The sequence below is a fragment of the Thunnus thynnus genome, chromosome 5, assembly GCF_963924715.1.
Source record: "Thunnus thynnus chromosome 5, fThuThy2.1, whole genome shotgun sequence".
In the NCBI taxonomy this organism is placed as follows: Eukaryota; Metazoa; Chordata; class Actinopteri; order Scombriformes; family Scombridae; genus Thunnus; species Thunnus thynnus.
The window spans coordinates 11,165,418-11,178,973 of NC_089521.1; the positions used below are offsets into that span (position 1 = coordinate 11,165,418).

Consider the following 13,556-nt stretch of genomic DNA (forward strand, 5'->3'; position numbering starts at 1 on the left):
AAATTAGCTTCCCTGCCAAAACACAAAGTCATCTCATACAAGGAGTCTCATATATGAAGTGTAAAAGAAACTGTATAGTAGAATGCCTGATGTACCATAGAAATAGTAACAAAATAAACTAATAGCCCATAAATCATCTTGGCATAATTTGAGTATAATTTGAGCTGTTTTCAGCTGCACTGTGGCAGTGGGCCGTTGGAAACCGGCCAATAAAAGGCAGAAAGCAGCAGCAACGACTGTAGATATGTGGAGCCAGGTTTTAAATAGACTTCTGTATTATTAGAACAGGTGTATTTTTGATGCTCAGAGTGATCAGCTCATGATCAGATGACTGGTAGTAATGTCTTCATGTTTCTGTCTGAACCTTAAACCTTTATGAACTCCACTGAGGAAATCATTTAATTAGTCTAAGAACAACAGAAGGAGCAGTATGAGCTTTTCCGAAAATGTATTAAAGTATAATTCAGGCTGCACAAAAGCTCCTCTACTTTTGTTATTGTGCTATAATTGAACCGCTAGGAAATAAAAGAGTAAATTTGACTGAGGAACTGTATTTCATCAAAGTGGACACTGCAGGGAAAGCTGGAAATTTCCGTAAGAGGTCATTAGTGTGTTTGATTCTTTTTATCTAAATTAGATGATGTGTATCAACATTGCACTAACACCAGTGAGGAATAAAATCCTCTAAAACCCACTGAAGGGCCCTTTTTTGCCCACATGAGGTCATTTTATTTTATTATTATTTCCACTCACAGTAAAACAGATAATGAAATTCATAGTAACACCACTTTGTTAATGAAAAATCGCTCAAAAGAGAATTCAGTTGTTCAGATGTAACATGTTCACCCATCAGCAGCATTTTTGTATCAATGCAAATCATGGCCTAGTGACTCTATTATTGTGCTGCAGTAGCCAGATAAAAAGAAATCTCACTTAACTTCAAAATTACATTTTCTATTCCTGGGACGATCCAATTAGTATTTGTGAACAAGTACAACCCTTTTCCAAAGCTTGAAACCAGAGAACAAAGATTGTAATCAACGATGTCCAGTTTGGACCCAGCAGCTGCTGCTTTCACAATGAATGAATGACTTACTTCTGACTCGGTGCTAACAACCGAGGTTTGAAATTAAATTTGCAATAATAGTGTCAGATCTGAACCAGAAAATATCCGTAAAATATTCTGGATATGGTCACAGCAACCTTTTCTTTCTTCACTTAATTCTCTGTGAGATCTGTGATCTCTACTCTACCGTGTGTTGACACTGCATGGATTTGGCTCTGGCTTACTGACTTAGGGCATAAGAACAAGCACTGTTGTTCACTGGTTTATTTCCTTCATTTTCTAATGAAATGCTGCAAGTAAAACGGGAACTATGAAGTTGCTTTAATACTTGCAATCAGAAACCATGATGAGAAAATCAAAATAGAACAATGTCTCAGACCAGGCCTGACATGTTTAACATTTAATGAAGTGTGCTTATAATCTTAGTTACAGCACAAAGCTTGTAGGATAATTCAAATTGCTTCTGAAACCATTCTGAAATATGCAACAGCTTTGTTCAGCGAGGTTTTAGGCTTAATACTTTCAATGTTACATGACGTCAGTGGGAAAATTGCCAGAGACTTCTAACACCAGTGCACTAAAAAGTATGTTAAATAAAACACAGCTCGATAGTGCTGTAGCAAGTTTCTAGCCAAAGAACAACTCTTATATATGAATAAGTGACAGAGGGAAACAGGAAGTAGAGAGCTGCAGGCAACACGAAAGTCTACAAAACACCTATGAAAAATGTAAAAAAAAACCAAGAAAAAAAAAGTGTTACATCACTGACACAGTAAATCACTTAGTTGACAAACATCAACCAGTGACAGACAGCATGCTAATCTTTAGAGCTAGTTGTCATGTTGAACTTTTATGCAACTAAAATAATTCACCTTTCAAAAAGAAATGTTTAATTTATTTTAACTTTCCTGCACTTTTCCCAAGCACATGGTTTAACATTTTAGTTTTTGAGAGGCTGTTAGCATTGAGGCTACCGTGCTTTGCAAGTCAAATCACATGCATAATTTTCCAGCTTCCAAATTGTTACAGTTAATAGCCTCAAAATACACAACTCGTCTTAAGCTGCCCCATGCCTTCAGTCTCCTTATCAAACTCCCAGATTATAAATTAAAATTAAAAAAAGTCCTGAATCCAATATATCAAAGGCAGTGCATTTAAAAAGGACACAGAGACTTTTGGTTTTTGATAATTAGCTTCTTAAAAACCCATGCCACACATTAAAAAAAAGCAGGTCTTTCATGAGAGCCTCTCGCTGTAGGTTAGGGGATATTTCTGCATATTTAAATGACAGTCTTTAGTGCAATAAACAGAACTGTAGTCATCAAATATAACCACAGTAATCCCACGCTGTTAAGATCTATTTTTAATACTTCGTTGAGCCTGAATTAGTCTCCCTCTGTCTTCTTTCTCTGTGGTCTGTCCACATGCAGCACCTCTGGCAGCACACATACCCAAGTAGCAGGCACAGGCACTTTGAGGTGGCTCATTCATTAACTTTGTTGACACAGATTCAAAGGCCGCCATGTGATACAGACTCTGTGTGTGTGTGTGTGTGTGTGTGTGTGTGTGTGTGCGTGCTGGTTGCTGACAGAGAGCCTGCTAATAACTGCTGACTGACCTGTGATATGGGCTGGTTAACGTAGACCCATCCAGTGATAGGGTTCACCCTCAGATACTCAGGCTGTTCCAGGGACATGGAGTAAGTGATAGCTGCATTAGTGCCAAAGTCGTCATCGTGAGCTGCCACGCGCAGGAAACTGGTGCCGACCAAAGTGTCTTCTCTTAGAAAGTCTACAGGGGATACAAATAATATATGTGCACTCCGTTTGCTGGTCAAAGAGTGGAAATATATGAAGCTTCAGGCACTGAATGTTAAAGGTCAAGCATGAGGGATGTTATGGACGTTGGATGGATGTTATTATGCAAAAATAATTTGGGTTATTACCACTAGGGATACTAGGTATTATTTTCATGACCATTTTCCATTTTTCACACAGAGATGCATTTTATTTAGCAGGAGGATCTATGATTTCTCATATTTTCTCAAAATAAAATCCATGCTAGAGGCATATTTACAGCATTCACACTCTTGAAACAGCAGTACCCAGCCTGGAGGTCGGGTCAAAAGATAATTCTGAGAGGTCACGACGTGGATAGAATGGAAGCTCATGTCTACTCAGTGAGCCATGAAAATCCAAATGTTGTTTTTTTTTCATTTTAAGACAATCTCTAATAATCTTGAGATATGTTATAATAATGAGATATTATGAAATACAGTAAGTCTCAAATATGGGATAGTAATGTGGGAGAAGTACAAGGGAATATATCTTAATTAGGACTTGTTACCCAATAATTCTGATATGGTATTACATAATTCTGACTTAATAAGTTATAATTGTAAGACAAAAGAAAAAGAAAAAGAAAAACATTTATATTTTACTTATTTGATAACAACAGCAGTTAATTGTTGTTTTTTTTCAAGTGGCAGTAATGGGCTTCTAAATTAACAGGAAGGCAAAGTGAAAAGAAATATTTCTGCTATACAAAATTAAGTTCTTTTTAGACTTTGCTCCACTGTTTGCTTTTTTCCCCCCTGTGAATTCCTTAATAATTGTATGTTTTCAAGCCTCTAAAAATTATTCATATTAAAAAGGAAGAAAATCTCTCTGGTAGACATATGACCAGTGACAATTGTTCCTTTGTTTTAAAGGGTCACAAGCTAAAAATGTCAAGAACCACCACTCTAAAACAAGCTCAATTAAATTAACTTACTAAATTAAAGAAATAAATGAGCATATAAGCCCTACCACTCCATCTACTTCAGCATTTTTTATGTTCTTGTTATAGTCCTACATACAGCATGTATTATCCAACACTTACACTCATAGCGCAAATTCTCAAACTTGGGGCTATTATCATTCTGGTCCAGTATTTGGACAGTGAGCTGGCAGATGCCGATGAGTGGCTCCTCCGCCCAATCAGTGGCCGTAACTGTAATTGAATACTCTCTCTGCCGCTCCCTGTCGAACCGCCTGGCTGTCACAATCGCTCCTGTAAATACAGAACAATAATCAGCCCGTTACCCGACTCCACCACACATGAATACATATATATCCATTCATCCATTCAACAATTCACCCATCTACCCATCCATGCATGCACTCATTCATCATCCATCCATCCACCTAACCATCCGTCTGTCTGTCTGTCTATCTATCTATCTATCTATCTATCTATCTATCTATCTATCTATCTATCTATCTATCTATCTATCTATCTATCTAATCATCTAGCCATCCACCCATAAATCAAGAAAACAAGTAAACAATTATAAATTTATTCTGAGTAAGTCAAGCATTCCTTTCAAGTGGAATGACTTTGTTATTAAATCTGGAGATGAAGAAGACAGAACACAAGCCTGAAAGAAAATGACTGACAGCATAACATGTTGACTCCACGTGTTAGGACTTCAGAGCAGCCTCTCTATTTGCCTTTCCCTCAATACATGTATGTACAGTCATTTTTATATACTGCACCAAGTCAGACCGAGCTTGACCAGATTAAAAGAAATGACAGTCAATAGACAGGTTTTGGTACTTCACTCAAATTCTTGTGAACAGCAATTTAAATGATGGGAAAATTTCATGTCAGTCTGTATGCTTCCTCTCCTCTCAGTTCAACTGCAATGACCCTTAGAGACGTCAATTAACATTAAAATGCAGCCCTGTCTGTCTACGATAAACTCTGCGCTCTATGTCTAATTGAGACCTATTTTAGACCAATCTGTGACCGCTCTACCTGTGTCTGGATGAATTCTGAAGGCAGGCATCGCGCTGTCTCTGTGCATTAAGCCATATTTGACTTTTCCATTTGCTCCCTCATCTGCATCCACAGCATGCACTTGCAACACAAAAGTCCCCGTTGGCTGGTTCTCCAGCACTGAAGCCTTCTCACGATATTGCTGGCACTGAGAAGGAGAAAAAGAGGGAGAGCGGAGGAGTAGTGAGACAAAGAGACACACAAATACAAGAAACAATTCTCATATATGGAAATAATTTGTCAGAATATGGTACATTAATGAGAATACAAGGATCAAAGAAGACGAACTCATTACATAGAAGGTCACTGAACACACACAGGGAGGTACTGTACATGAAACATGATATAGAAGTTATAGCTACAATAGCCTGCATCTATGGAAATGAAAACACTTGAGCTGATTTCTTTTGAAGACCCAGCAATGAACAGCTTTGTCTTAGCCAAGAATCCAATCCATTTTCTCTAATGAACATATGCCCCAGATAAAGAGCTGCTCTCAGGAGTCATTCTTTTGTGTAATCAGATATAAATGCTAGCTATTTTTTCAACGGAATGACCATGAAAAAAAAAGAAAAACACTAGGCAAGGAGGAGCAGACACATATGAGAGTGAAACAGAGGGAGGGAGCAATGGATCAAAGGATGTGAGAGAAAGAATAATGCAAGGGTTCATGGGACATGACGGTACAGACACTGGGGCCTGTAGTTAGTTGTTCTTGAAAATCACATAATATCAAGCATAAGGTCATGCTAGCGCAGATGGTTCTGAGGCGTCACTTGATATTCAGACACATCAAGTTGCCGAGACTTCTAGCCCACCCAGAAGACCTCAGGAGCTCCGGCTCTGTGTGAGTACGTCTTATGCTGAAGTTCAAGTCATTCCTAATTAAGGAGGAAGTTAATTAAACAGGTACAGTATTTTGTGATGATATTGCACTTTTTTTTTCATAAATTAATTGAAATCCCAACGGAGCGCCTAAAGATAGAGTGGGTGTGCAGGCTAATCAGAACTCATGGGAAAACAGAGCAGAGAGAGACGGAGGCCAGGGAAATGAGAAAACCAGGGCAAAAAATAGGAGAGTTGGATGAGGAGAGGGAGGAAGGAGTGATAGACAGAGAAATAACTGAAGTGCACTCAGAGGATGAGGCTGACAGGCAGATGAGAGCAAACTGTAATAGTATTGTGAAACCAAAACAAATGACTGTCACCTATTCAGAGGGTGTGTTCAGGTTGACAGCGACAACAGCAAATAAAGCAATGCTTTTAAACTGACTGGAAATTCATTACAGAGAAATCCTGGCCTGTCTTTAACCTTATTCTCATAATTGTGGCCATTCTGACTAATGGGCCATGCTTACTTTGCACTCACAGCAGCCGCTGTGGAGTTTTGAGAGATGTGACTCCAGCAAAACAACATATATTGGGGCAACCAGGCAAAGCTTTCCAAATTGAAATTCTACATGAATGATTTCAAACACATACTGTATCTCTGACTCTAAATGAAAGTAAACACAGGAAGTAGTCCTTGGGATTAGCTGTTTTAGCTAACCACGAAGGGATCTTCTTACAGGGAAACTTGCCAGCTAACCAAACAGAGACCTGAATTTTAGAGGCGGCATGTTTGCATACAAAGTTGAAGGAAAGGTGTGAATGGGAGCGATTAGATGCAAATTTGTTCAGGGTGGTGCAAACAAATTTTTCAACTTGTGAGTTCTTAGAAGATTCACTTTGCTTTCTGCCTGAAAACACATGTCAGGGCTGTTGGTCGCTATCAATTTAATGTGTGTGTATAGAAGTAGTTTTTACTCAGAAACAAAATGTTTGAAATGATTTATGTCAATTTTCACTTTTCAAGTTAAGGCTCACACTGCATGCCCTGATATTAACAGTTTTTCTGGAGTCACATTTCCTGAATTTCTGAAGCAGATTTGGCTACTGCAAAGTTAGCATGCCCCATAGTCGGAATGGACACAATTAATAAAAAAAGTTGAAATATTGCAGAGTTTTTCTTTAAAAAAAGATCCTCACCTCCTCAAATACAGGTTTGTTGTTGTTGACGTCATCAACCCCAACTATGACGCGGGCAGCGGAGGAGAGAGGGTGTGGTCCGCCTGATGCATTGTCATCTGTGGCTGTTACATTCAGGACGTACTCCAGGCCTTGAAGCTTGGGCAGGGGAGTGGAGCGGAGACGAATCAACCCTACAAAGACCACACACCCATTAAACTACACATAATAAAACATGGTTCCACCTAACACAGCAAGCACAACCATTACATTAGTCATTAAGCAGAATGTCATTGCCACTGTGGCCTTCCATGAAGGATGCGCTATTAATAAAACACACCAGAAAATGCATATTTAACGTTGTTGTTCTAGAATTTGAGAGTGAGATAGAGAGTGGCGGAAATTCACCTCTGAAGTCCACAAAAAGGTAAAAATCTGATATGCAGACTAAATCCAAAAACCAATTTCACAGTGGTGACTTTGTCACATTTCTAATCTAATAATTGCACGCTCTCCTCTAAAGATGCCCATCCAGCTCAACCATTTGAGCAAAAACATAAAGTAGTAAGTGACTCGGGTTAGAAGTTAACCAGGCTCAGCAGATGCCTATTAGCTATTCCTCTCTCCTCCTTTGTCTGCTTTCATGTAACAGTCAAGATAAAAGGTGGGATAAAAGGATGCAGCATCTGAGTCAACATCTTTCTCGTTAACAGTAATACAAAAACATCAGAGGTTGCAGGACAAGCAGGCAGCCTGTGATGTGGGGGAGACTCATTTAAGTGAGAGCACAGGGAGGTTTTTTTATTCTCTTGTTGTGTTTCTATTCATCTCTTTCAATGTTCTTGATTAAAGACAACACAGCATGCTGATACACACAGATGCGAGTGCCTGACTTTCCTCTCCCAATTTACTCGTGTTCCGGCTGCCCACAGAAGAGAGTGGGGTCCTGGCTCCTAATGACAATGCGTGACGTTGACAGCACTGCAGCACAACATTAAAATAAGTGAACTGTGGGATGTACACAGTAATTCTCCCAGCTTAAATGTCACCCTTGTTTACAAATGGGACATGAGCTCTAGCAGCTACTCAATGAGCCAGCACTCTTCATATATACAGTACAGTAAGTGGAAAGCCGTATAGTGGTTTTTCTGCACCCAAAGGATATCAGCCTTAGCATTTTCTTGCTCTGAGGATACACAGAAAGGGTGGAAAGGAATATAAAAAGATGACACAAAAGAAAGAGGAGCTGGCGGAGCGTAGCCTGAAGATTGTGAGGTATGATAGAGCAGTTGTTGTGAAATTGAATTGAAAGGGTTGGGTGACAAATGTCACAGCGATTGCCACTGGTTTCGGATCAAAGGGTAAATAAAAAAGATAAACTGTGCTGTCACCAATGCTAGAAAGCTTCGAAACACAGGAAACATTCCTCTCAGTGCCTGCAAAAAGAAAGACCCACTGTGGAAATTTCCTAAATAATGTCATTGTCTGTATTTATGACCCCAATAATAGAAAGACCGGCACTCGTATTGAAATTACAGCTTCTAATATCAACTTTCAATATCTTTTCACATTGACTTTGAAAGTAGAGGGCGTTCATTGCACACTACTGTAGTGGGAATGTATTAGAGAAAATTGAATGTGTGATTTGACGGAAAGCCTGTCAATTAGAGTGAGAGCTGCAAATGTGAAGCCTGGCCGGAAAATTAAGAAGTATCACCTTTCTGGCTGTCAATGACGAAGTTTCCCTCCTCATTGCCTGCTGTTATGGAGTAGATTATACCATCACCATCTGGGTCTTTGGCCAGGACTGTGGCGACAAGGGTGTTTGGGCCTGCATCCTCAGAAACAAACGTTCGATATCTGCGAAGAAAAAGTTGAACAAGCGCAAAGAAAGTAAGAATAGACAAACACACAGACACAAAAATTCCAAGTCAATGATGGAAACACACATAGACAGGAGATACGAATCATTTACACAGTCCAAAGCATCAGCAGGCTGATTAGACTTACGGTTGTGGCTTTTCCTTGTCACTATGATTTAACCTGTCCTCTTAGCTGGCCAGACCAAAGACAAATGATAATGTCGGCTAGGATGTTGAAGTCATTGAACAAATGGTGCTTCCACATACCCAGCCCACTAGGGGCCATTTGATCCAGTGCTTTTTAAAATGTCAACAGTGATTTGCTTGCTCTGTGGTGCTGGGCAGCGAGATGCCCAGCGAGACACAAGAGACTGATATACCACTGTGCTACAAAGCACAATGGGGTGGAGATGAACTGTGTGACTTGGAGGACACGGAGATGAAGAGAAATGGAAAACAGAGCAAAGGCAAGATGGAGAGTGAGGCAGTTGACAAAAAAGAAGGCTGGCACTGACATGACAGGTAAAGTGATATGTGGGAGTGAGGGAGATGAGGGGAGCGGGAGGAGAGAGGGAGGCTGATAGACAGCGAGGAGCAGGATATAAGAGAGGGCGGTGTTCTCACGGAGTTTGACTTGATTTGTCAGCAGAAATCATCCCCTGTGAGATTTTGTGCTGTATCCTCTTCTAATATGTGTGTGTAAGTATGTGTAGCTGTGGGGTTCGGGGGGGGTGGGGGGGGTGGGGCCTTGGTGTCTGTGGTGAGAAGTCAGAGGTGATTGATGGTTTACAGAAGAACGCTGATGGGTGATTCATCTCCGCCAGCCGTGGCAGTCTCCGTGGCAACATGAGTGACCTGTAATCTGTCACCCGGCTCAGAGGCCACCTCTCCGCAGCTCTGTGGGATGAGACATATACACTCCCTCTGCTTTTCTTCCTGAAGCATCCCCCTACATCTCACTGAACTGTGAAGTTGTATTCAGTATGCCTGTCTATCTGCCGGCCTGCATGTCTGACTATATGCATTTCTTTCTGCCTGTCCATCCCTTACTTCAATTACTTTTAGCCTCTCTACAGCTCTTTCAGGTGTGAATTGAGAGGATATGCCAGGAAAAGTTAGCCTGATCAATCATATGTAGAAGTATCTTAATTGGTCTCAGTTGAAGATTTATTTTTATAAATGTCACAGCACGCAGTTGTCAACCTCTACATGTCTTTGTGCTTTTTTTTGGACACTCTGTCCTCTTTTTGCTCACAGCACTTATCTACAACCCAGTAAGCCACAGTATGATGAAGAACCCAACACACCCTACCTGGCAAAATGCCTGCATTTCTAACTATCTGTCTGCTGGTCTGGCATCAGTATTTTTCTGACTGCCGACAGGCTCTTCTGTTTATCTGCATATCTGACTGGCTGTCTCCTGTCTACTCGCCGTGTATGTTTTGGTATTCTCTACTTGCTTGCCCCGCAACCATGTTTCAGTGTGTTTTTCTCCTCAGTTTTATGTTTGCCTGCCTACATCTCCACCTCTCTGCCCACCTGTTTGTTTGCTTCTGTGTCTAGCCAACCACAGAGACTGACACCTGACAATGCAACAAAAGCGCGTAACAGAGGTCCGCAACAGTCTTGTGTGAAGGTCATTGAAACATGACTGACAGGACAAGCGGCTTACTCGTTTGGGGGGATAAATGCAGCGCAGCCACTGTGACAGTTGCTGCCCACCCCCTCACACAGCTTTGCCAACAAGGCAGTCTAAGACACACTGGATTGCATCTGTACTGCATACCTTTAGAAAAGGCCAAAAATAAACCCTTGAGAACGATGAGTTAACACTCAGTGTTACTACAATATTCAACAAAGGAAATATTTTAGCAAACCTCCAGAACATGCTATGAAAGTAGAAATGTGACACTGTTTGCCATTACAGATTGTTTTGGTGCCAGATGGCTGTGATTAACACTCCAAATAAACTACAATGAGTTTGTCTTAGTGTTAGTGGTTTTACTATAGCAGTGTTGATGCAAGTTGGCCAATATTCATGGCAGGTCTTCCAGCATCAAATATTATAGTGATGAATAGCCTAAAGGAAGGCAGGTCTGCTGTGTGATGTAACAACCTATAAATAAGTGATGCAACTACTTTGTCTGCTCAAAGAGCAAAGCTTCACTGCAATGAAAAGAGATCAGCAGGTGGATCAGAGATGCACCAGTGCCAGCAGTAGGTATTTGAACTTGTCATCTTGGTGACAAACTTTGATCTTTGCAGCTGAACTCAGGCCATTCTCAAGACTAAAATTTTAGCTTTTATGTTTTGAGCCAAAGTAACAGAATCTAGAAGTGCACAAGTGTACCTTGAGCATCTTGCATTTTATGTGTAAAAGGTGCTTTACAAATAAACTTTTTGTGTTATTTAAAGCAACATTCATGCTGACACACACACAGACACACATTAAATACTTTTTTAATAGCTTATTGATCTACTCTTAGCTCTTCTGTGTCTTGGGCTCAAACTTTTTTATTCCAATATATAGTTTTTCAGCAGCTACGCTTTATGTCCTCAATAAGTAGATATCATTATAACTAAGTACATCAATATCAAATTTCTCTTAAAGGTCACATCTTGGCTACTTTTTTATTTTAAGGAAACAATATTTACAAAGTATATTAAATGGTAAACCATTGGTGTTTGGTGTGAGGTAAATGGGAGAAAGATTCAGGATAAAGTGCAAATAAGAAAAGTCAAAATTAAAAGAAACATGATGGAGGAATGGGGATTTAGAGGACGGATGGACAGGCATTTTGTGGTTTGAGGATGCTCACACAGGCTGGGAGAACTCCGGGGCTTCATCATTGACATTTGCCATCCTCACACGGACCGTGGCGGTGCCAGAGTGCGGCTCATCTCCGCTGTCCACCGCCATCACCACAAATTCATACAGGTGGTTAGGCCTCTCATAGTCCAGTCGGCCCGCAGGGAAAACAGTCCCATGGGGTGAAATGCTGAAGTCCGGGCTCAGGGTGTAATAGGTGAGCTCAGCATTTAACCCTGAATCACAGTCCGTGGCCAGCACTGGCAGGAGGAAAGACATCACACAAGGACCATCAATTAGCAGTTAATCGAAACAAGCTGATGAGATGGCATCAGTTGATGAATATGTTGACATCTGTGTAGATCATTATCTCTTCATGGCCTTGCTAAACATGTAATAGATCATAAGCTCTGACAGCTACAATTACCAGCACACAAACTGCACTGTGCCCTGCAGAATTATCACAATCATTTGCAAAATGAGCTTAAAGGCAGCAAAAAGAAACTGTGAAATGAACAAGCGGTATTTTCTACTGAGACTGTTTCAAAAATCATTTTATTCTGAGGTAATTACACAGAAAAACAATAGATTTATTTCTAATGTGAGATTTTTTCATAAGACTAGAGTCAAAAATATTGACACCCTTGGTTGCAAAGCTAATTTAAGTTTGGTGAATTTCACTTAAACTCACTGTTTCATGCACAGCCCCTCCAGCTCATAAGACTTGCATATTGCATATTCTTTTGATGTGTTTATTTCCTCTGTGTCAAGCATCAGCACAAGCTGCCTGTGCATCTCAATTCTTCATTCTCCTTCCATCTCAGCGCCTTGTGATATAGTTCAAAACCAACAATTACTTGTCTTTGTATAGTCTGTATAATGTGACTGACTCATTAAATGTTAAAGAATTTAGGGAGTGAATTTCCCTTTAAAACACTCTGTCACTAACGCTCCACAGTTTTAACCAAAGATGATTCAGTATATCTTCTTTACCACCAGCGTCAGTGGGTAAAGTTGAAGTGATATCCTCATTGTAAAGTATTCATCTGTCTAGAAGTGGGTGATGGGCTAATGGGGATTTCACCCCCTCTGTGCCGCAAAACGTTGACATTTCATTAGTATGCTGTGCAGTCTACCGGATTAAGAAATTAAGTCCTTTTTCAGAACATATTTTTTGTCACCTATATTTGAAACGTTATTGAACTATAAAGTAATTTCTTTGCATTGTGTATCAGCTACAGTCTATTTATAGTATAAAGATATACCTTTCCCATGGGCAGGTCTTTCAGAGGACTCCCTGTTTTCACTCTCTCTACCTTTGATCCCTCTACTGCTGAGTTCTTCCTACCATACTGGTTGTTTTATTTTTTGTGGATGCATTGGTTTGTATTGGTTGCCATTTTCTCCTTCCGCTGGCTCTGCAGTGCCAACAGTTTCCACCCCTCCAAGCTGTGTATTCGAATGCTTTCAAATTAAATTTGTTCCATTTTTCTCACCCAGAACGCACTAGAAACAATTGCACAGCCAGATATTCCCATGAATCACCTATTGTACCCCATGGGGGACAGACGTCCTACGGGCACAGGAACATTTGACAAGAACTAAACGGTGAACAAGGTGAAATGTAAAAAGAATAGTTCTGAAGTAAGGGGCGTTTTTTTTGCATTAAATGTGCATTTTCTAAACTTTCAAGGGTTTTTGGGCCCTTTTCATTAGTGAGTAAAATGAACTGTGGAAAATTCTCAAATGCATCCTTTTCTATCTAATGCTGTAGCTAAATATGACAAATGTATTTTAAAGGTACAGTATATCAAAAACCCTGAATCTCATGAGTAGCAGCAAACAAGAGAAGTGCCAAAAAACAGATTTTTGGAATATAGGTTATCATATCATAACATTTGTTATACATTATGCAATAAGCAATTGCATCTGATTAAAAGACATACTGTATTTCTACACTTTTGGTTTATATTTGTACATTTCCACTCCAGTT

General features: G+C 40.0%; 1 protein-coding gene across 1 annotated transcript in view; it reads right to left on the reverse strand.

Annotated features, from left to right (window-relative positions):
- The window catches only part of LOC137182753 (neural-cadherin-like), a 99,517-nt gene that overhangs the window by 49,982 nt on the left and 35,979 nt on the right, over nt 1-13,556 (reverse strand). Inside the window, exons 7-12 of the mRNA XM_067589197.1 lie at nt 11,574-11,823; nt 8,610-8,752; nt 6,914-7,086; nt 4,865-5,033; nt 3,947-4,117; nt 2,685-2,857 (exon numbers count right to left, since the gene is read on the reverse strand). Coding sequence (XP_067445298.1) covers nt 2,685-2,857; nt 3,947-4,117; nt 4,865-5,033; nt 6,914-7,086; nt 8,610-8,752; nt 11,574-11,823 — 1,079 coding nt within the window. The remainder of the gene's footprint in view (nt 1-2,684; nt 2,858-3,946; nt 4,118-4,864; nt 5,034-6,913; nt 7,087-8,609; nt 8,753-11,573; nt 11,824-13,556) is intronic.